The following is a 24876-nucleotide window of genomic DNA, read 5'->3' as shown; positions in this document are numbered from 1 at the left end:
CATCAGTGCTGCTCATCGTTCTCTCCAGCTGCAGGACAGCTCTCCTGGTACTTTTTCTTCAGGCCCCTCAAATAGACGCGCAAACTGTCCGGATCCAGGCGAGAATTTCTGGCAGTCTGAACCAGCCTCACTGCTAAGTGGTAGATGGCTCTCTGTTTCATCATCTCAGGAGTGCTTTTCTGCCTGTGCTGTTCTTAAAAACATATACTTGCATTAAAATCTTAAATCAATGGCATTCTAGTATTCAAATACAATACTAGCTGTTTTCCAGCCTCTCTCATCTCCTGATTCTTGGTTTGTACACTAACTTGACATCCAAGACTCCTTTCACCCCAAGGATTGCTTTGTGTCATGGTTTCAGTATCATCTGTTAGAATGACCTCCAGAAATCCAAATCACAGAATCAACCAAGTTGGAAAAGACCTCAGAGATCATCAGGTCTAACCTATTACCTAATACCTAACACCTCATGACTAACTAAACCATGGCTTCAAGTTCAATCCTTTTTTGAACACCTCCAGGGACAGGGACTCCACCACCTCCCTGGGCAGCACATTCCAATGGCCAATTCCTCTTTCTGGGAAGAACTTTCTCCTCACCTCCAGCCTAAACCTCCCCTGGAACAGCTTGAGACTGTTCTGGTGCTGCTTGCCTGGGAGAAGAGACCAACCTCCACCTGGCTACAACCTCCCTTCAGGGAGTTGTAGAGAGCAAGAAGGTCTCCCCTGAGCCTCCTCTTCTCCAGGCTAAACACCCCCAGCTCCCTCAGCCTCTCCTCACAGGGCTGCACTCCATACCCCTCCCCCAGCCTCGTTGCCCTGCTCTGGACATGTTCAAGTCATTCATGTCTCAATGTCCTTCTTAAATTGAGGAGCTCAGAACTGGACACAGAAATCTATTCTGATAAAACTAGGCAGTACTTATCATACAGCCTTTCAGAAGCTGAAAATACATCTCAGCCTTACAAAGATCTAGGAATGAGATAAATGTACAATATTCCCAGTACATACCAGAATTTGCTTTGCAATATGACTTGTGATTTCCTTTGCATCCAAAATCACAGACGACGGTAGGGAGGAAACTTCTGCAGCTTTTAATCCTGAACATAGAGAACACAAAGCAAGATGTAATTATGTCCCCCTACCTTCCACACTGTGTTGGCCAGAATTAGCTTAGCCTGGTTTTCAAAGGGTAAATTTCCATTTTCATTAAGGTAAGTTTCATATATTTTCCCTGACTTTTTAAAACCAGAACAAAACAAAGCAACAAACCATTATGGCTTTGAGTCTACTTTGGTATAACACTACCTCTAAGATACACTTCCACATGAAGTTACTGATGGTTCTACTGCCACTGGACAAGGTGAGACACATTAGAGGCCAAAGGAAACAAAGGGCACAGTGATGCTGGCAGCTTTCTCTGTTTACTTTCTTAGTTTGGCAGGCCAGAGAATACTGAAGTGGCACTAAATGTGCTCTCAGTTAAATCCTGATGTGCTGTGGATATGGGTGTCATGTGCCAACTTCAGAGAGACTGCCAGTCACTCAGGGTAAGAAAGAGATGTAAAATCTCTCTGTTTTTTTCACTGTTTCCTTTGCCTGTAACCCTGGCTGTTCGGGGGAAATTCTGGGCTTCATCAGGTGCTTTAAGACCCTAGGGTTAAACATTAAAAGAGGTCAAGAGAGCCTTCACACTCTCCCAGAATCTAACTTTGCTCATGCAATGTAAAGCCAAGATACTAACACTGAGTTACTAAAGGTCTCCTGTTCTCTGAGAGCACTAAACATAATTTTACTGAGTCAGTGTAGAATCTGAAATTGAGCTTGTGCTGCCCAAGGGAAAGAAACTTACTCTGAAACTCTGATAAAGAAACATTTTAAAATCCAATTAATTGAAGCTTGACTGGAAAAATCTGTAATCTTCAGTTACCCCTAGCTGGCAAAAGTTATGTGCAGCTCATTTCCTACTGATTAAATGTCACCTCAATCAAGGATCCCACTTCAGAACGTAGCATTTGGATACAGGGATTTCTGTACCTCTTTAAAACAGGCAGTTTATGCCTTGCTGTCACTCACTCATGTTGATCCATAATCCATCAATCCCTTCAGCATGACTGATTAATTCCAAAGTGAAAAAAAGAAGAACCCCCTCTTTCCTGAGAACAATGATGCTCAAAATCACCTTAGGCTAATACACAGTAAAACTCCTGTCCTTTTCAAAAGAAACTGGAGTCCTTTTTGCTAATCAACCAGGGCCAAGCTGCTGCTTAACTGATGGGTCATTACTTGTGGCAGACAAGAGGAGTGTTTCACACAACACAATCCTTGGCATTGCCACTTAAGTCTCTCCAGAACTTCCACTTGCTTCCACAGACATTAAATCACCTCAAGAACTGTGTCCTGTCAGATGGATCACAGAATGTTAGAGGTTGGAAGGGACCTCTGGAGTTCTTCCAGTCCAACCCCCCTGGCAGAACAGGACCATATAATCTAGTGTAGGTCACACAGGAACACATCCAGACAAGTCTTGAATTGTCTCCAGAGAAGAAGACACCACAGCCTCTGCAGGGAGCCTGTGCCAGTGCTCTGCAACTCATACAGTGAGTTATTCCTCATGTAGAGGTGAAACTTCCTGTGCTGTAGTTTACATCCACTGACCCTTGTCTTATCACAGGGTGCAAGTGAGAAGAGGCTGTCCCCTCGCTCTTGACACCCAGCCCTCAGATATTTATATGCATTTATCATATCCCTTCTCCCCTCCAGACTAAAAAGCCTCAAGTTCATCTCATTCAAAAAAGCCCCAGATGAGTTCATCTCATTCAAATTGAGGTCAGTCAAGTAGCTACCAACATAACTAAAATGCCTTTTTTTCACTGTGAAGTTTTAGTTCCTCACACTACCCCAAACTACTTTCTCACCACGTGGTTACTTAAAACACACAAATATTTGCAACATATTAGAGGTCTGTAGTTACTACTCTGTGAGAGAGATACACATTCAGCAGAAAAACACTGCTAGCTGCCTAGTAACTGAAACAGTATCTTACATAATCTTTACTGAGTTACAGTGGAATCCATTACCATAGTTCTTTTCCTCTGTACACCCTTTGGAGAGCGTGTAAGTGTAGGCAATTTTCTCTTGATTTCCTGCACTGCTTCTCACGTGCTGCACTTCAAAATGGTAGTTTTCCACATTGGGATACAAAGCATCTATATGACACAGTTCCAGGAAATGTGTAGCAAACAATGTAAATGCCTAAAATATGGAGATGAGAAAGGCAATTGCTTTTGGAAAGGATCCTGGAATACATTGCAATCAGTAAGAAAAATTATCTCACAGATGCCCAGGGCTTCCTACAAACTACTGAAAAGCTGTCTTTGAATTACCAAAGCAAATTAAAACCTTTTAAGTGATGAGCTCTACCACTGGTACAGATCATGGAATCAAAGCATGGGGGAGGGGGTTGGAAGGGACCTCTTGAAATCATCCAGTCCAACCTCCCTGCTAAAATAAGGCCACCCAGAGCAGCTTGCACAGGGCACCTTTCCCAACTGGTGACTCTCCCACTCTTTTCTTGATCAAAGGAAAAGAACATCAGAAGTAACAGGACATTCACATGATGCAGTAACAGAAGATGGGAGAAGCAGCAGAAGGGAGGGACCTTCAGAGAGATGGTATTTGCCTTCCTGAGTCACTGTCACACCATGGAGCCCTGCTGCCCAGGGATGGCTGAACACCTTCCTGCCCATGGGAAGTGGTGAAGGAATTCCTTATTTCACTTCACTTTCCCTGCTAAACTGTCTTTATCTCAACCCACAATTTTTTGCACTTTTACCTTTCCATTTCTCTCCCTGTGGAGGAGTGAGCAAGCAGCTGGGTGGGCCTTGGCTGCCTGCTAAGCTTAAATCACATTGATCAGTGAAGAGAAGCCTGGTTTATGTCACTGTCTTCTCTCTATCACTGTGATTATTACAGTTCACTGGCTATGAAAAATACCACATTTAGACAAGAAAATCTCTCTAAGACTGAAGTCAAATTTTAAGAAAACAATACATTTATTTTCAGTATGACAAAATAATTCTAGGATTGGAAGTTTGATTTCTAAACAGAATTACCTTTGAATTCAGCAGATATTCACAAACAGCGTAACAAATGCCAATACCTTCTTCAGCACTGGTACCTCTGCCAAGTTCATCAATGATGATCAGTGACTTGTCATTAGCATTTTGGATGATGTATGTTATCTAGGAAAATATTTCATGTCTTAGCATTCCTACAAATGCTTTAAACAAAAAATAACTTCATAGGAATATTTTGTGTTATTCAGATAAAGAATTAACCAGGTTGGAAAAGACCTTGGAGATCACCAAGTCCAACTTATCACCCAACACCATCAAATCAACTCAACCATGGCACCAAGTGCCTCATCCAGTCTCTTCCTAAACACCTCCAGTGATGGTGACTCCACCACCTCCCTGGGCAGCACATTCCAAGGGCCAATCTCCCTTGCTGGGAAGAATTTCTTCCTAACATCCAGCCTAAACCTCCCCTGGTGTAGGTTGCCTGGGAGAAGAGACCAACCTTGGCTGGCTACAGCCAAGATGAAACAATGCAGAAACTAAAAAAACCCACCAATAATAACCTTATCAAATCCACTAATTTTACCTTTTCACAGCTTTCAAAGAGTTGTCAGTTCTAACCAAAGACTCATACTACATCGTTCTTTCTCTTTTCCACTGAACTACAACGTTCCCTCAAAATCATATCAGTTTGGGAGAGAGAATTAAGTGTTCTCAGGCTCCTACAAATAATCATTAAAGACCTCAGAAACAACAAAATGCTGAAGCTACTGTCCAGCAGAGCACTGGTTTGACTTCAAATGGAGGCATTTTTAAGATCACAGAAACATTCAGGTTGGAAAAGACCCTTGGGATCACGAAGTCCAGCTGATAACCCCACTCTACAAGTTTCACCCCAAAAACATGTCCCCAAGCACCACATCCAAATGACCTTTAAACACATCCAGTGTTATTCCAGGGAAATTCCTGAGTTTCTGGGGTTTCTCATCAAGGTAACAAATGAAAGCTGAACTTCTGCCTACTTTTCATAGTATACTCCTTCAGAGGAAATACACTAGTGCAGTTTCTATTATCTTAACAGTAAAAATGGGCCTTGGATTAGCTATGCTTAATACCTCTTTCATTTCCTTCATGAATGTTGATGCATTTGTTTCTATGTCATCATCCATACCTATTCTGGTAAAAATCTGTTCTGCAATGCGAAAAGAACAGTACTCTGCTGGGACATAAGAACCTACAAAACAAGTAGAATCATAGAATCAGTCAGGGTTGGAAGGGACCACAAGGATCATCTAGTTCCAACCCCCCTGCCATGGGCAGGGACACCTCACACTAGATCAGGCTGGCCAGAGCCTCATCCAGCCTGGTCTTAAACACCTCCAGGGATGGGGCCTCAACCATCTCCCTGGACAACCCATTCCAGGGCTTCACCTCTCTCATGGTGAAGAGTAAGTAAAAGATGAGTTTTCTCCTATTAGTGTGACAAATATCAATTTGCCTGAATACATCAATGGGCAGGAAAAAAACCCCAAATAAACCAGTTTTACACTTGCTCTTTACACACTGTAGAGAATTCATCTCATTCTATGAAAGTTTCATAACATGAAGTTCTACTTCATAAGAAAAAAATCTTATGTAGATGCTATAATTAAATAAGCTTTTAGTAAAAGCTTAAGAAATCATGTCTGAAGCTGTGTACCAGCCTCAAGGGATGCAAAAGTGAGAACACCAGGATTAATCTAGATTTCTGTAGCCACTGAGTTACTAATCCTGAGGAATCTGAGATGCCCCAAATGAAGATTATATTGGATTACACTTATCAGACTCTCAGGCTAATTAGTTTTATTGCATAGAAAAGAACAAGAAACCTGAATAAAAGCCTTAAAGTCTACTTTGTTCATATTAAATTCATGGTTTTGAGAGAAATTCTGAAGAACTTGCAGTTGCTAGGGACTGCCCCCAAAACCACATGGTGGATAAATTTTATTCTCCAATGTAAATAGTTTCATTCTAGCAGAGTTAGGGTCAGCCTGTCAAGATCTTTCCCCTGTGCTACTAACCTTACCTTCCTCTTTAAGGTAAAAATCATGAGGGATTCAGAGCATAGGGATGAGTCACAGTTTGACTGTACAAATATTTGTTTTACTTTTCTTATTTTAGTGATAGAACCTTGCAGCATTTATTACTACCTTTACCTGAAGTAGTTGCTTACTTGTCTGTTAATTCCCCTTAGCTGCAAGCATGTTTCTCTTCATAACTGATGCTCACTGGCTCCTCATGGATGACTGACATATATACAAGCTTGAAGATCACTGACTGTTCATCTAGCATGAAGTGCTAGATTGGGGTAAGGTGCTCCTAAGAATTCAGGTGCACAGCCCTGCTTCCAAAGGCAGACTGGGGAGGCTCCCAGACACAGAGAGCCCCCTAAGTTTCCAGTGGCACACCCAGAACCTTGAAGTGGCCTCTACCACAAACACTAGTAGGAGCACACAACCTAAAAATTACCTGTTTCTGAATAGAGATAATCCTATTCTAGAAACTAAATCATTCCACCTTGTGAATATTTTTAACTAGAAAACAATAAAAGTGCTGCAGAAGACTGCCAATACTGTACACCCTTACTCACCAATCTGTGCCATAATTTGACAGAGAGCAATCTGCTTTAGGTACGTTGATTTTCCACTCATATTTGGTCCTGTAATAATGACAAAATTGTTGCCCTCTGTCAGATAGGTGTTGTTAGACACAGGTTTTTCCACAGCTATCTTTTCAAGAATGGGATGCCAGCCCTGTTTGATTGCTAAAGTATCCGTGAATTCTGGACGAACTACAGGAGAAAAGGGACACAAAACATTGCAGAGTTAGTATGGAAGTCTTCACATTACTCCACTGCAGCATTTCAAAAGAAAGTAATTCTTGCAGAGCAGAAATTAAACTCAGTCAAAATCTGACTCCCTGATTTTCACTTTCCTGTAGTGAGCAGGCCTAACATGCAGCACTTGGAAAGAAGTACCAGCTGCTTTTAGGTAACAAACTCTTCCCTTCTAAATTAACTGCTGGGTTTGTCTTCTGCAGTAAGTAGAGCTGCACTCCAGTAATAAAGGAAAATACAAAGAGCCACACTTGACAAGCAATTAAAGCAGAAAACTAGTTAGCCAGTTTCACAGTTAATGTATTTTTAATATTTTATTTTTATACTGCTAGAAGGATATGAAGTACAGGAACCATGAACTCTGTTACTACTACAGATGTATCTTCTTATAGAAGCACAGGAAATGACAAAGTAGCACTCCTTCTACTTTTGTTGTATTTTATCATACTGATTATTTGGGTGCATACTATGCCTACACAGATCCATTTGATACTGGGACTACCTATGTGCACTTCTGTTCTTTTGTCAGCCTATTCCATATGCCTCTTTGTCTTCCTCAATGGCAGTACCCCAGGCTAACAACGTGTTGTTAAATTTGGTCTGCTTAAATGAAGCAGCCTTCAGGAATGAACTCCTTGGGGAGTTCTAATTACCTCGTGTAGATTTTAGTCAGGTAGTGATTCACATGAGAGAATCAAGTGGCAAAGAGGACTAAAAACTACAAATGACAGTCCATTTCTTTTGGTGAATATGCATTCACACTTGGCTGTGCAAACTGCAGGTGTAGATTTATACTTTAAGTCTTATCACTGCTGCTGAAGAAAACTTGTGCAGGTCAGTTCCTGGTTCAGTTTCACATCAATTCATCTGCTCTGACTGGAATCATCAGCACATGAAGATTCACAGCCCATACTGCAAAGTAAACTGATCCTGCTCATGAACTGGAAATTACATAGCAACATCAGTGATGCTGAGCAAATAAAGCTCTTATGATGGCTTCCAGACCAGATTTAGTATCGTGCTGTAGATAAGAAGCTCAGGCCAATGTGAATTGAAGGCAATATGATCATTTGTACATTACAGGACTGGACTAGGGAAGCAGGATGAATGTGCAGGTAAACACACAGTCCTGGAATCCTTAGAAGACTCTGCTTCCAAAATGTCTAATAGTGCTACAGAAATTGAAGCAGATTAACAGGTATGTATTTTGGTTTACAGGATATACATCCTGTTGATCTGCTTATGTTGTCTTGTGTCTTTTGAGACAAGAAGTGTGAACTCAGAATGTTCCCAGATTTTGTGCTTTTGAATAAAATGTGTTTAAACTGGCCATTTTGTGAAGACTGGCTGTGAAGACTTACAGCAGCTAAATGGCAAAATGGAAGGTCAATGAACAGAAAACAATGTCAGCACAAGACTGGAAAGGACAGACCAGAGACACTTACCTGAAGCCTGCTGAGATCTAGGAAAATAAATGATGAGGTTTGGAGACCCAGACATAACAGCCAGGATATTCTCCAACAGGAGGGTCCTTATCTGACTCATGATGGAATCAAACAAGAAACTCACCATAATCAGAAAGAGTGCAGGCATGGGCAAATGCAAGCAGCATGTCCAGCATTGACACGATGTCAGACAGTTTGTAGAGGCAGTGGATGTGCTCGTAGATCTCATTCAGCAGCTTACACACTATTCTGGAGTAAGACACAATGCTTGCTGTCACTTCATATAGCTTACAGAGATAAAGCAAGTTCATAATGTTCATATTGCATACATTAGGACAGGAGGTTCCCTGTAAAATGCAACAGCCTCTGCCAAATGCAAGCAAATATCTACAGCTCTATTAAGCAAATTAAGATGTTATACCATCAGCTCAGATCAAAGAGCTCAAAGAGTAACAGTTCTCAAGAAAGCTTCACAAAGACAGTGAACTACAAATTATAGCTATGGAATCAAGTATTTTTATTAACACATCAAATGTGACTACAATTCCCTTAGGCCTTTAAACTAACGCAGCCCCACATGGTTTCTAGAAAGAATTCCCATCAAAATTACATGCAACATTACACTTCATCAGCCTTCTGAAATAGACAGCAGAGCACCAGACTTGCAGGAAGGACAAACTACAGGAATAGACAGTCCTACAGTAAATGCAAGAACTGATTAAAAGTAACAATTCTGCATTACAAAACTAATGTATTCATTGTCTCATTTTGTGTGGATAATTCACCTATAAAAATGTAGTAACTATGATGGCCACCCTTATGAATAAATGCCTATACATTTGTAACCATGTTTAACACAATACACACATTGAGAGGGGGTTTTGCCTCAGTAAGCAGATTTGATCAGTGCTGCTTTGGATTGTTTCTCCAAACAGCCATTAAGAGAAAGATAGCACCAATAAAACATGTAAAGAGCTGTTAAGTGAACAAAGTACATGTACTTAGCAAACACTGAAGTTCTAAATGGTCTTACAAGTAGGTCATGTGATATATTTCTCTCAGGGACTCCTGACATCTTTCATTCATTTTTATTAAGTCTGGTGAAGTGAAGCTGTATGTGTTTTTCATCTTAGTGATCTACAAGGAATTCAAACAAACAGTAAGAACTTGCCATATTATCAGAAACAAAAATAGGCTCTATAAAGCCAGCTGGGGAATAATGCAGGGAAGTGGAAATAATGCCTGGTTTCATTTTTCCTCTATCAATTTTTATGACAAATACATAAGAGAATGCAGTTCTCTGCAAGACAAATGTGATCACACGCACCATAACTACCTGTTAATTGCATGTCTCGGACTCTATTACATGTTACTAGAAACAGGGTGGTTAGAAAAACACACCAATTATATCTTCATGTACTTCTAGGTATCTTCACTGAAATGATCTTAACTGTTGATTAGATTACTGTATAATTTGTGTTTTATTGATGTATACACATTAGGCACACAAAACCATTATGACAGCTACCTTTGTGAACTCTGAGGGAAGCTGGCCGTTGGGTAGCGTCGAAGCATCGATATTCATCTGGATGAAAAACCCACGGGCAGAGCTGAAGCTTGTTCTCATTGGGAGGTTGTACTTCTCTGCAAGCTGTGTTATCATACCTACACACCACAGATAAGGATTTGGCCTCAATTACATATACTTATTCCATGTATGTACATCTGTGCTGGCACAAAGGTGCCTAGTGTTGGCAAGAGGAATGCTGTGCATGTCAGGTGAGTGACGAAAGGCCTTCAAGGTGAGTCTCCAGGGAGTCACTTAAATAACACACTAATGTAACAAATCTGGCTGCATAGTGGGGGCAAATCCAGTGAAGAATCAGCTCAATTCAGGTGTCCTTTAAAGACAATTCATGCAGATGATCATCTCCAGGTGGGCCTAACTATGGAAAGAGCAGTCCACAATACACATCTCCAAAGTACTTCAGTTGCTTTTCAATGACCAATACAAAACACTTCTCACACGAGGTTATAATATATAGGAGCACATGGCCTCTACACACCAGGTGCAATGTACTTTGAGCTCCAAATGCATAGAAATCTTGGTTTAGAAATACCTGCTATGTCATCAACAATTTCTGTGTATGTTCTGCGTGTTATGTCAAGGAATTCACTGATGTTGGGCTTCACAGCATAGCATTTCTGAGTCCTCATATTCAAACATCCCTTCGAATACCTTGTTTCATCATTAATGACAGTTGTAATCTTTTCAAGTATAATTCCAAATCTGCAATCATAGTTGTGTCACTCAATTAGCTACATAATACAATTTTTATTTGCAATATCATCCCTCCCAAAAAAAATCACAGATAAGAGCATTACAAATAACTGAAGCAAATTATTTACCATTAAAACCAAACACTACATTTTCAGGTCTATTTTCACCTCAGAGTGATACCTGACTGTGCTCTGGTCTGCCCAAAGATAATCATTCAGATCTTTGGAAGGTATAGATTACTTCTCAAACATACAGGCAATAGCTGATTTTTGCATTCCTATGGGGACTTCAGGAAAACACTACTTCTCTGTTCTGAATTACTTGTGACAACTAAAGATAAGACTGCAGTGCATCAGTAACTGCAGTATCATATCTAATGTTCTGGCTTCTTCCCCTTGGTAGTTAAAAATTAGCATTTTTAACAGGAATCAGATTTCACACTAAGTATTTGAGATCTACCTACAACCAAAGCCAAGCAAAGACACAGCATTTTTAATCTTACATAAATTCTTAGGAAAGGTGACTTTCCAGTTAAAGAACTATCATAAATACCTTGTATCTTCAAGAGAATTGTAGTAAGCCTTTAGCAGTGCTGTGTTACAGTTTCTTAAAGCAGCCTGTTGAAGATTAAAGCATAGATATGAAGTTACTCTTTGTGTAGCCCTTTTATAGGACTTCCTTCCACAGCAGCTTGTCACCAGTTGCATAAGCAGCTCATGGGATCTGAGCAGTTTCAGTTCTATGTTTGTTATAACAGCAATTTTTCAGGCAATGGTATGAATCCAGCTCTTCAGAGTATTAGACTCAAATACATATTTTAGCTTCCTTAAAAATAACAGACCCTATTGAGGTGCTGGAGTGGGTCTGGAGGAGAGTGACTGGAGGGTCTTATGAGGAGAGGTTGAGGGAACTGGGATTGTTTAGCCTGGAGGAGACTCAGGGGGGGCACCTCATCACACTCTACATCTACCTGAAATGAAGTTGTGGTAAGGTGGGGGTCAGGCTCTTCTCCCAGGCAACTTGTGACAAGAGAGCATGGCCTGAAGCTCTGCCAGGGGAGGTTTAGGTTGAATGTTGTGTCCCTGCCCATGGCAGGGGGGTTGGAACTAGATGATCTTTGTGGTCCCTTCCAACCCTGACTGATACTATGATACTATGTTAGGAAGCACCCCCTCATGGAAAGGCTATTAGGTGCTGGAATATACTGGGAGGTGGCAGAGTCACTGCCCCTGGAGGTATTTAAGGAAAGATTGGCTGTGGTGCTTAATGACATGGTCTAGTTGATGTGGTAGGGTTAGGTCATAGGCAGGACTTGATGATCTCAGAGGTCTATTCCAGCCTCAATAATTCTGTGATTAAGGAAGATATAAAGTAGTGGTTTTTTATTTGATGATCCTTCTCACTCCCTTCCAATTTGACATATTCTATTCTATGAAATTTAACAAACTGCACTCCATAAAGATAAAACAGGCTGTACTTTAGAAACAAAAATACATGACAGAGCTTACTTTCAGAGGCTCCACAAGTTCTAGAGTATGCTTCAGGTAGATTAAATTAGTTATTTTCGATTCAGCAGCTTTGACCTGTGGAAAAAATTGACAAATAATGGAGATGTTTGTCTACTTGTTTAAAAAAGTACTTAAGAAATAGCAAAACTCATATTGTTATATCATGTTTATACTTTTAATGAAAACAGACAAAGTGCTTTATAAGCTCACTTTGACAACTGGAGTGTAACTGCATAAAAACCTTACCTGAATCTTATGTCACCTACTGTGATAGTTTGCTTCTCAGGAGCGAATATGTTCGTGTCTGCACTGATAATGACTGACTGTGAACACTGCTAACCCAAACTGTGAAAACTTCATTGTCTGCACATATACAGCTCCCAATCTGCAGTAGCATCATTCCATGTCTTTTTAAGGTGCAGGTTTTTTCCCCTCATTATATCAGGCATATTTATAGCTATCACATTTATATATTACATGTTACAGCCAAGTAAGTGGTTCTCTAAGCTGTCTTTCAAAACATACTGTATCCTGCTTTGGAATCTGCACCAAAACTGAAAGTAGTTGTTCTGTATCCAGGAATTTTGAGATAACTGTAAAATAAAAGTAAACAGACCAGAAATTAAGCTGCAGTTGTAACAACTTTAACTTTTTTTCTTTTAATACACACAATCCTTGGTGGTACTTATGCTAATCTTTTTCTTTGTATCACCAGAAATTATTTACCAGGGTTAAAAATAGGTTAAAAAATAGCTGCTCTCTAAATTCTTTTGTTGTAATTACACTTACTGTAACTAAGCATGTGGTGCTTATTGTATAGCTGGACATGTAACATCAGTTCAGTGATAGTCTTTTCGTTAGGTGGAATCCTGTTTCTCTTATGATTAAGATTACAGGATCCAGCTTTGGGTGAACTAACTCAGACTCAGGTATGGTATTTTTTAATTTACATTTGTCTGGACCACTGTATTTTATAAATCAATGTAAAAAAAAAAATATGCATACATAACATGAAATACATCAGTGATGCCTTTAAGTTATACATGTATACTTCCAACATAGTCCCTATCTAGCCATAAAGGTTTAGAAGACACACTCTCATTCTTTGAAAAAAGCTATAAGGTCACTGACTTTATCCAATTTATCAGATCAATTCACTTCTCTTAGCAAAATACTTGAGAAAAATATCACTATTACAACAAAGATTACTTAAAAATAATTTAAGTGTCACCAAACAAGTCATAAGAAAATACTTTTCAGAGTCACACTGCATACTTTCACCATTTAGAAGACAGTGTGTAACAATAGATATAATATTATGTATTTAAAAGTTAAGTGCACCTGCTTGAAGACCAAAAAAGAGCTCCTCATCCTGGAGTAATTCCTGAACACAGTCCAGTCTGGTGTTAATTGTTTCAGCATCAGCTAGTGGCTCCAGGATATTGGATCTAAGTCTTCGACTTCCACCTGGAGTTTTAGTGTAATTTAGGACACCAAAAAGAGTGTGGCCATTCCTTTGAAAACAAAATAGATGTGAAGGACAGACTGGAAAAAATAAAATGTAAAGATGATAAATGTAAAGTGATGTTTTCAGGTGAGAATGAGTGTCCTACAAATTTGGGGCAGGCTTTTGGGATGCTTAGCACATCCCTGTTTGCCACGTATATTATATGAACTACAGTAGGGTAGGCAATTGGCTAATTTAATGTAATTTAACAGAATATTAGCCCTCAGTGTATAATTTTCCAAAGTATAGAAATACATTTGTATTCAGTATTCTCATTTTTTGTAGTAGCAATTTTATTCCTACTGCAGTGGCACAGTCCATATTTTTCCTCTCAATTGAGCCGGTTAAGAACAAACCAAACTAACCCTGCAAAAGGAGACAAATTACAATCTGAGCTCAAACACCAATCTCACACTGTTTCATCAAAATACATTTCTGAAAATGATTTAAAATACTTAGAAGCCCAAGAAAACAAAAGCAAGGCTTATTTCTATTTGAAGAACTGACTTACAGCGAATACAAAACCCCTGTAGCATACTTGTGATTAATAAATATTATTTTCATGCTCTTGGCTTTCCTGTTACACATCCCAAGGCCTCAGCCTTAAAGGTTGATTGTAACTGTTTAAAATAAGCAGCCTGTAACTTTTACATCTAATACATACCTGAAGAGTTTTAAAATACTGAAACCTTCGATGCTACTGGCTTGAAAGAATGCTAAATGGAAACACTGGAGTCAAGACATATTGCTAGAAAACAGACCTTGAATAGGAAGACATCAGATATAAAAATATAAACCAAAGAGCATAAAGATAGGTGGGCAAAGCCTACAGAGATTCCTGAAATACCAGGGTGTACAAGAACAAAGCAATAGTCAAGAGAACTAAAAAGAGGGAAATTCACACTTGGTTTTACTAAGGATATATTTACAAGATGATGCAACTGATGAGAATACTTAAGGGGAAATCTACATCTGAATACCATCCACACTGTCTGCCTTTAAGCAACCCAGGGATCATTTCCCTACACAATAAACGAGAGGCAAGGCCCCCAGAATCAATGGTGGTGCAAGAACTTGATGTATCTCTGGTCTGTATGATTAACTGTTCCCTGTCAACATTTGATACAAAGATATCTAACCAGGCTGTAGGGTAAGATCTGTGTCATGGAAATAGCTGCCTGTGGCCCAAGTCAAACTGGTCATGGGTTAGCAAAAATTCTGCAGCAGCAACTCTTAAAAGAGACTCTTAAAGTAGTTTGCCATTACTCAGGTCCTCCCATGAACTCCTTCTCAAAACCCCCTGTGGAATTAGGAGCAGCTTGCAGCAAAATACTGCTCTGAGGGCATCAACCTTAGAGTGGCTGGCTCCTGCAGCTACAGATGAAAGGATGGAGAAAGCAGGAAAAAAACTGGGGGCAGAGCATGACAGACTAACAGAAAGCAACTCAGTACCTCCCACCTGTACAGAAATTATCTGAGTGTGTACTCCGAGACTCTTTTGAAAAGACCTAAAAATGAGCAGTGGCAGAAAGGTAAGGAGGACGAATCCAGCTAAAGATGTTACTGCCCACAGCAGGGAGGTTGGAACTAGATCATCTGTGAAGGACCTTTCCAATTCAAGCCATTGTATGAAGGAATCTGTGACATCTCACCAAGCGGAAAGCTTTTATGAGTAATACTTGGAGAGAAAGGAAACTCCAGGCTCCCCTTTTTGTATCAGGGTGATGAGTGGACTTCTCAACAGAGGGGACTCTCCTAACTTGGCAGGCAGCAAAGTGCAAGTTCCAGGTCTTTCTTTGTCTAATTCGAAGCATAACAGTCTTGAGAAGGTAAGCCTTGCAGCTTCTTCTGCATAGAAGGCAAGTAAAGGAAGTGCTCCAAGCATTGTTCTCATTGTGAAGACCTATGATGTACTCAAGTATCCCACTGCACATGACCATCACTACAGAAATTGTTGGCCAGTATTCCTCAAAAGCAACCTTTCAAGTCTGGAGTGTTTATCTTGTGTAACATTAATAAAACCTAGGCATTTTCACCCAGCCTAAGCAGCTTCTTGCAGAAATGTTGCCTCTTTCATTTCACAGTCTGTGACACTTTGCATCAATACAACTTATCAGTTTGAATCAAATGCAGACATCAATGTAATGATGCCTATATATCACCTTTCCTGTGCTGGACATTTTGTGCTGAATTGCAAGGCATTTCACTGTCCAAATGTTTTCTTTTAAAGGCTCTGCATGGTATATAACTATATAAGGGTATATAAGGGTCAGCTCTCTGACATCAGTGCCAAGGAAACCTGGTGAAATACATATAAAAGTGGAATTTGTAAACTGAGTTTTCTTACCGAGAATCTCTGTTATTAATTACTAGCTCAAGATTTTGTGCTGATGAGGAATCTATCATAGCTGTTTTCTCACTCCCCTGGAAACGCACCTTCAGTGATTTAGGAGCATAAACTGAGTTTTGAATGAACTCAACGTATTTTAGCAAAGCTGCAGCAGCTGCAAGACAGTAATACCTTGGAAAGAAACAACATCTCATGAGTGTTCAATAGTGCCATTTAAATACCACAAACCCAAGCACTGCACGACAGAAATCACATTCATACTTCTGCCTGACAGCTCCTGGGACTGACAGCACTGCAAAAGCAGGGTGTTTTAAGTATGCACTAACCCCCACACAGTGTGCACACACACACACACACAAATCAAACTGTTGTATGGGCATCTGACACCCCACACTACATAGCTGCTATTATGAATCATAGAATCATAGTATTGTTTGGGTTGGAAAAGACCTCTAAGATCATCAACCTAACACCATCACGGCCATGAAACCACGTCCCGATGTGCCATGTCCACACATTTCCTGAAGGCCTCCGGGGATGGTGACTCCAGCATCTTCCTGGGCATTCTGTTGCAATGCCTGACCACTCTTGCAGAAAAGAAATTGATCCTTATCTCCAACCTAAGCCTCCCCTGGCAAAATTTCAGGCCATTTCCTCTTATTCTATCACCTGATACTAGGGAGAAGAGGCTGACTCCCACTTCACTCCAACCTCCCCTTTCAGGGAGTTTGAGAGAGCAATGAGGTCTCCCCTCAGCCTCCTTTTCACTAGACTTAATCTAACAAGAGACTAAACAATGAAGTCCCAGCTCACCAAGCAGCACTGCTTAAAATTGTTAGTACAAGGAAAACACTTGCTGAGCTCAGAAAGAAAGGCAAACACAGCTGTGAGATTGTACCTTTTGGGGGAGAATGAAAAGGAGAAAGTGGAAAGCTGCAGAGAGGGGTGGGAAGAGGGGGGAAAAAATAATTCTGTAACAGGCTTTCTATTTCAGTTTCTAGATATCAGAAACACTGGAGGCCAAAACAAAAGAACAGCTCTGTTAAAATTTTCTAACTTCTGCAACAAGCCATAAACTTGTGTATTAAGTAAAAAGCTGTCAAAAACTTATCTGGATACAGTACACTTTTTTTCCTTACACATACTTGGACTGAACCTCCATGAGAATGGTACCAAATTCAGATGCACACAGCTGTTCTATGTACTCCAAACCCTTTGTTTCATTGAAGTACTTTCTTTGGACAGTTGTAAAAGTCACATTCTGTGAAGATGGGGGGGGAAAAAAGTCAAATAGTTTTAAAAGTTACACAGAATTTTTCATCAGGCAGGGTTATCTATTCTTCAAGTGAGTGATAGGTGTTTCCAAGCAAAGCTATCAACCACCTGCCTTTGCAGAAGTATTCATTACAATTTATTAGCACATACAAGCTGCACTACTCTCACTCATCTCTCCTCTCTGGTAGCAAGTACACAGAAAAAGGCTGTTTTGAGCAAATTATCACAGGCTTTTCTTGCATAGTTTTTCCCTCCCAAGAACTAGCCATGCCAAATTTCAGACTGGGTTTGGTTGAAATTAATGACTTTCCAGGAAGAGTTAATTTCATGCTAGCATCAATGTTGACACTCAGTCTCTTTCCCTTGGCACAGTTTAAGCCCAAGGGATCATCATCAGGCCTTGCAACTGTATGTAAAGATCAGCAGGTCAAGGTGACTGAGAGTGTGATGAGTAATTTATGCAAAAGGAGAGAAGTCAAGACATAGAAGTGAACTTGTGAAGCCATCAGCAGTGTATATATGGAAGCAACTGAAGCAGTAATTAACACAGCTCTTCTAAAAGTTCTGAAGCTTTCATGCTCATAAATCACATATTCCAGTTCATTTCATCCTCTTCTGCACTGCCAGTGCTCTTTTTCTATTCTGTGATACATTAGCTTCATCTGTTTATCAGGTTTAGAGATCAAAGCAGCAGCAAAGGAAAACACTTGATTTTTTTCATCTCTTAAGCTTTCCTGGATTTGGTATTGCACAAACTCCTTCAATGCCACCAATTCAAAACTTTCAGGTTTCATCAGTAATATACTTATCTCTGTAACTGTCAGGATTAGAACTAGTACAATTTGAGTTGCATTTAGATTATTCTTTACCGTGGTAAAATTAGGGCCTGAAAATCACAGAAAACAGAAGATTTGACTGCATTAAAGTTTTCAGAAGTGGTGAAAAACTCTCACATCAGCAACCATATACAAGCCATCAAAAACTCTAAAATATGGAATGAAATTTAAGAGCTTACCTTGAAATGTTCTGTTATCAGACTGAACAACTTTGTCGTGCTCCCTGCATCACAAGCGGTATTTGACATTATTATTTCTAGTGGTGTTAAAATCTTGAGTTTAGTTATAACCTGAACAACAGCAGCAACAAAAAAAGGCACTTGAATGGATATCCACACATAATCCAAAATATGTTATGAAATAATGCACTGGCAATACAGAAGTATTGAATCCTCATATTTTATAATCACAGCTCCCAGTCATGTAAAGAAAGACCAAATTTTGCAGTAAATTCTGCATCTTTAGATACTTGTAGAACAATATCAGATAGTGAGTGCTGTTAAATGGTATTTCATTGATAAAAAAAAGAGAAGAGAAGGCTCTGAGGTGACATAATTGTGGCCTTCCAGTATCTGAAGGGGGCCTACAAGAAGGCTGGGGAGGGACTTCTCAGGATCTCAGGGAGTGATAGGACTAGGGGGAATGGATTTAAGCTGGAGGTGGGGAGATTCAGGCTGGAGGTGATGAGGAAGTTCTTCACCATGAGAGTGGTGAAGCCCTGGAATGGGTTGTCCAGGGAGGTGGTTGGGGCCCCATCCCTGGAGGTGTTTAAGCCCAGGCTGGATGAGGCTCTGGCCAGCCTGATCTAGTGTGGGGTGTCCCTGCCCATGGTAGGGAACTAGATGATCCTTGTGGTCCCTTCCAACCCTGACTGATACTATACTATGAATCATGGCATGTCCCTCCACAACCACAGCTTCTTTCTTATCTATCATTGGTGTACATGTCTGAAGTGCATAGGTGGTCTTTGAGCTGGCTGGCCTCTCCTATTTCAAGATAATGATATTCCCACAACACCCCATGAACATCCCATGACAAATGGTAAAAACATTCTCAAGGCCAAAGAAACAAGAAAAAAAACAACCAAGGTTTTGCACTTTGAAATACAGGCCTAGGGTAACAAAGAGAATTGTTATTCCTGTTGCCAGATGTTCAGCTGGATGTCTACATCTTCTCATGCACCCACGTGTTCAAGATGCACTTTCTCATTGCTTTTTAGTACTGTATCTTACAGAAGTAGCTGCCAGGTTCAGTATTCACTTAGAGGTGTTAAGACCAGGATAAACTGTAAAAGTAGTAATGATTTTAAATAAATAAATAAATTAGATGACATATTTTAGTAAATAGGTTTGATATGTGTTTATATTCAAGTCCTACCTACTTATTCCCCTAATTAAGGTTAGATTTTTAATTCTTAGCATATTGTAAAGCTGCTACAAGCCCCACTATGCTTCTAGCATGTATAAGGAGAAGAGAACTATTATATGAGATGTTTCATTAATGCTACTGTTGCACAAACCAGGAAGAACACTGCCAATTAATGCAGAGTGCACAGTGCTGGTAGGCAGAACAGCTGGCTGCAAGTTGAGTGAATTGTATTTCTGAATGTTTAGCCAGCCACAGCAAGCCAGCCCTGCACTCACCCTTCCTTCCTTGGCCCACAAACACATTGGTGCTGCTCTGCTCTCAGAGGTCTTCTGCCTGATGTTCTTCAGACAGTGCTTGACAAAACAAAGTCACTCACCCCTTCACCATTCAAACACACCACTTTCACAGCAAGGTTACTTTTCTTTGCAAAACATTCTTTCCTCTCCATGTAAAATCTGAAGCACAGCAAAGGAAATTAGTCGTCCTTTTCAACACTGCAAGTTCTCTAGAACTTGTTACTTTCACCTCTGAGAAATTTCTTCTACAACCTAAAAATTTAATTTCCCATTAGTCATAAGTTGTTTTTTTTTAAGAAAGAAAGTAATGATAATTAGCCAGTAAAGGATACAGCAATTAAGTATGCAACAGTACCTTGGCATAAGTTGTATTGTCTGCAAACTGTGACAATATCACCTCAGGATTTTTTAAGTCAATACTGGCCATTCCTACTTCACCTCTGGCAAGGCCTCTTCCTTCTACTACAGCCACAATAACTGATGCAACGCTGTAAGCAGAGGTTGCAGATGAGGAGGTAACTGTAAAACAGTTGCATATGATCAATTACAAGCCACTACTTGACATTCACAAAATCATGCTTTGACATTCCAAGTGAAACGTGTGTTTGTATTCCCATATCCATGGCAAGCCCCTTGAATTGACCAAACTTAACTAACATTTAAAAATCCTGGTTGTTGGACTCTTTACTTGACACAGGGTGGGGGAGTCACCATCACTGGAAGTGTTTAAAAAGAGACTGGAGGAGGCACTTGGTAACAATAATAAACCAGGTTGGAAGAGACCTTCAAGATCATCGCGTCCAACCCCTCAACCAATCCAACCCACCTAAACAACTAAACCATGGCACCAAGCACCCCATCAAGTCTCCTCCTGAACACCTCCAATGATGGGGACTCCACCACCTCCCCGGGCAGCCGATTCCAATGGGCAATCACTCTCTCTGTATAGAACTTCTTCCTAACATCCAACCTAAACTTCCCCTGGCGCAGCCTGAGACTGTGTCCTCTTGTTCTGGTACTGGCTGCCTGGGAGAAGAGACCAACATCTGTCTGTCTACAACCTCCCTTTAGGTAGTTGTAGAGAGCAATAACGTCACCCCTGAGTCTCCTCTTCTCCAGGCTAAGCAACCCCAGCTCCCTCAGTCTCTCCGACTTGGTGCCAAGGTTTAATTGATTAGATGGTGTTGGGTGATAGGTTGGACTTGATGATCTCTAAGGTCTTTACCAACCTGACTAATTCTGTATTCTATTCTATATATCCTACACACAGGGTGCACTTTCTGAAGTGTGAATGTCAGGCTCTTAACTCTAAAAGACTGACTGAAGACTGATTGAATTCACTTAAGACTGTCAGAACTAATCACATTTCTGTAGCATGTGAAAATACAGCTTCTGAATCACTGTATCTACCAAAGAACATGCTCAGTACATGTCCAAAGGCACAGCTATGATTAAACATTTTACATTCAGAGTGATGCATAGCTACTACCACTTAGTTGCAAAGAGATATTGAAAGCTAATCTTCCAGTGAAAGCACAACTCTTGTCAAGGTGGCTTAGACCTTGTCTAGCTAAGGGAAACAAAAGGGGTTTTTAAGTATAGATATATAATTACTTTGATTTTACTCTAAACTTGAACTATTTGAAAATACATATGTACAGTACAGGAGGCAGATTTTTTTAAAACAGAACATTTTATTACCTAAAAATTGGTTTGACTTAAATCTTCCTGAGTATTACAAACTAAACTCTGATTGTGATCTTGCTGTTTGAACTGCAACTGGGCACCACCTGAGCAAAATCTTTGATGCTGCACAAAACCCAGTCTGAACCTTCATTTATTTCACCTGTGTGCTGCAGGCCACAAGATGTCAGCAACAGCACTCACGTAAAGTTTCACCTGTGGCCCACTGAAAATGTAACTATTATTGTAAATCTTCTACTTGCCAGTCAGCAGCAGCTGATGACAATATTAACCTTTCCTTTAAAAGCAAATTAAAAGGTGAAGATAATAGTACCTTAGATTAGGTATGGTGATTACACAAATTTTATTTGTCACACTAATAAACAGTGACCAAGCAGTGTTCTTTAGAACAGGATACTCTGTGTATGCTGTCTTCAATACACATCAAGGAATGTCATACACAAAAGAGCAAGCATAAACAAATACATAAGGTCTTACAGAAGAGACCTTTAAGATCATGGAGTCCAACCATTAACCCAGCACTGCCAGGTCACCACTAAAGCAGCGCCATATCTCCATGGCTTTGAAACCCCTCCAGGGATGGGGACCCCACCGCTGTCCTGGGCAGCCTGGGCCAGGCCTTAACAACCCTCAGGGGGAAGAAATTGTTCCTCACGTTCAACCTAAGCCTCCCCTGGCACATCCTGAAGCTGTTTCCTCTTGTCCTTCTAGAATCAAGAAACTTGAGAATGTCATCACAGTATGTGATGTACAATGCATTAACAGCTAAAAAAGCCCCCATCCCTGGACATGAATGTGCATAAATCTGGGCCCTTTGGTCAGCACATAAATCAACATGTCCACCAAAATAATTCAGTTCTGGACAATTTGAAAAAAGTCTAAAGTGTAGCTACACAGATAATTCATATATGAATGCAAAGTAAGTGTCAAGAGGATCCAATACCAAAACATATGCTCAGCATCTAAAGTATTTTCCCCCTGTGGGTGCATCTTTCATTGGCAGACTGAATATAATTCAGTGTCCTACTGTATCACATCAAGAAAATAATGTTTGAATAAAATAAGGCCAGAAATCTAAGTAGGACTATTTTCTTTGAGAGCTGTTAATCTCACCTGAATATCCCATAAGAGGGGTATGGCTCCTGCAAACAGATCTGCTAGCAGAGAGGGGTGGTTTTGCTGTGTATGTGCTACGCAAGCCTTGCACAGATGAGGAACTCGTGAGATTCAATACGCTGGTGTTTTCTATGTAGGAACTTTTGTCCCCAAAATACGATTCTGAAGGAAGAAGGGGGGGAAAAAAAAAAAGCACACAAAAACTTCTGAAAACAGACACACTGAATAACTTAAGTGAAAAGATAAAATAACTAATGCAAAGGCCAGGGACACCTTTCCCCCCCGCCCCCTTGGAAAATAAATCAACAAAGCCACTTCAAAAACAAACAACCAACCACAGAACCAAACCCCATAACCTGTGGTTCGGGTCTCAGACAAAACATGTATTTGTGCTTCAATTTAAGCTTTGACCCCAGCAGAGAACTCAGACGCTGCTATCTAAAAAGCTTACAGAAAGAAAATGATAAAGATTTGCATAAGTAAGTGCGAGGAACGACTACCATTCCTCTAACGCGATGAATGGAAAGCGGGGGTCGCTAAACTGAGGGGATGCTGCTGCCGCCCCCCTCCCCGTGACACTGCGCCTTGTGACAGCTCTTTTGAAGCCCAGCCCAAGCGAAGAGGGCAGCATAAACGAAAGGAATAAAGACCTGAAGGTGGCTGCGCCGCACCCTACCTCCTCGTCCCGAATCCTGGGGCTTCGCTCCGCTGCCACGGGCAACGTGGCTGGGAGCGAGGCCTTCCCCGCTTGAGCTGCCCGGCCGCGCCCCGCCGCTGGAGCAGTCGCCGGTGCTGTCCGTTGTGCTGCGCGGCGTCTGCAGCAGCCCGAAGGCGTAGCGGGGCGTCCGCTCAGCTCGCCCGCACAAATTCGACGTGGAAGAGGCGCGGCCCGTGTAGGAGTCTGATGCATCCTCCTGCCCACTCGTGGCTGCCATACTGTTTGCTATGAACATCGCCACCTTGCCCAGAGCAGGCACCAGGGGGTCGGGGTGGGGGACCCAGCCACACCCGCCCGCCGCCAGCACCGCCCCTCGCAAAATGGCGGCACGGATCGCGCGCCGCGCCTGCTCCCCGCCGTCGCCTCCCGCCGTCGCCTCCCGCCGCCGCCTCCCGCCCGCATCGCCCGCCTGTCCCCGGGCCGAGCGGCCCCGCTTCACCGCCTCCCGCCCGGCACCGAATTGGCGGCAAGAGGGGTCTCATGGCCCCGGGCTGACATGGGGCGCTGCTGTTACGGAAAATAACTGCCAAGCTGCAGCCGCTAGCGCAGCTGCAAATGATACAACCCCATTTAGTTGCTGAGGCTGCACCAAGTTTCATTATAAATGACGGGACTGAGGTAGAATGTGTCTTTGCAAAAGAAGATGCTGACAGGTGAAATTTGACATAACAGGGAGAGGAGCAGGCTGGGAATCTCAGCAGGTTGACCTTATCTTTGCTACCTGCAAATAACAAAAAGTCTCTGTGTTCTCCTCAGTTGTATCTCCACAGAGGTCATTCCCTTAAATAGCAAGGTGTCGTAGAACCACAGAAAACATCTGCATGGAAGAGACCTCAGAGATCATCCAGCCCAACCTTAAACTCCATTTAGGGCCAATCCCATGTCCCTAAGTGCCAGATCCACACACTGCTTAAACACCCCAGGGACAGCAACTCCACCACCACCCCGGCCAGATCATTCCAATATTTGACAGCCCTTTCTGTGAAGAAATACTTCCTAGCATCCAGCCCAAACATCTCCTGCCACAGCCAGAAACTATTTCCTTTAGTCTCATTGCCTGACACCAAAGAGAAGAGGCTGTCCTCTCCTCACTCCAACCTCCAAGTAGCCATAGAGAGCAATGAGGTCTCCCCTCTGGCTCCTCCTCTCCAGACCAAACGACCCCATCTCCCTCAGATGCTCCTTGTAGGCCATGTGCTCCTGGCTGATGGCATTTGGAATGCTTTCAGTTTGTGATTTCTCACTGGGCTTGATGTGGGAGAGGTATTTTTATTGCCATTATTAAGAGCAGAAATGGTATTATCTGCATTCTTAGGCAGATAGAGATTGTGGGCACAGACTGGCATCAGCAATTGGTGTAAAGCCCCAAGTTGGCAGAGAACAATCTCATCAAGAGACTTGCAATGCAAAATGTAGCTGGTTCAAGGTCTGTCTGGACCACATGAAAATTCACCAAAAATTTTCATGTATTTCCCTTCTTTTGTCATTGTGCTTAATAGTAAGACAACAAAACTTTTGT

General features: G+C 41.3%; 1 protein-coding gene across 1 annotated transcript; it reads right to left on the bottom strand.

The window, feature by feature from the left end:
• On the bottom strand, positions 1–23592 carry MSH4 (mutS homolog 4). Its single transcript, XM_054165528.1, has 20 exons — positions 23316–23592; positions 22637–22801; positions 20175–20338; positions 18335–18445; positions 17190–17305; positions 16042–16215; positions 13529–13701; positions 12713–12780; positions 12188–12262; positions 11232–11296; positions 10519–10688; positions 9927–10063; positions 9432–9535; positions 8523–8647; positions 6708–6908; positions 5194–5312; positions 4115–4243; positions 3080–3254; positions 1011–1099; positions 1–188 (listed from the first exon to the last, which is right to left on the bottom strand). Exons 1-20 carry the CDS (start codon positions 23590–23592, stop codon positions 3–5), a joined length of 2823 nt encoding a protein of 940 aa, XP_054021503.1. The 3' UTR covers positions 1–2.
• Between the last annotated feature and the right edge of the window lie 1284 nt (positions 23593–24876).

This window comes from Dryobates pubescens, chromosome 11, assembly GCF_014839835.1.
Source record: "Dryobates pubescens isolate bDryPub1 chromosome 11, bDryPub1.pri, whole genome shotgun sequence".
Taxonomy (NCBI): domain Eukaryota; kingdom Metazoa; phylum Chordata; class Aves; order Piciformes; family Picidae; genus Dryobates; species Dryobates pubescens.
This window is presented reverse-complemented; position numbering and strand designations above follow the sequence as displayed.

Bases quoted from the DNA above. Each gene is read 5' to 3' on its own strand.
- MSH4 (XM_054165528.1), bottom strand. From the start codon at position 23,592: ATGTTCATAGCAAACAGTATGGCAGCCACGAGTGGGCAGGAGGATGCA. The intron at 9,536-9,926 runs GTAGCTGTCATA...AATTCCTTGTAG, and splicing joins TTCCCTCAGAGTTCACAAAG to ATCACTAAGATGAAAAACAC. The intron at 5,313-6,707 runs GTGAGTAAGGGT...CTTGTTTTGTAG, and splicing joins TCAAATTATGGCACAGATTG to GTTCTTATGTCCCAGCAGAG.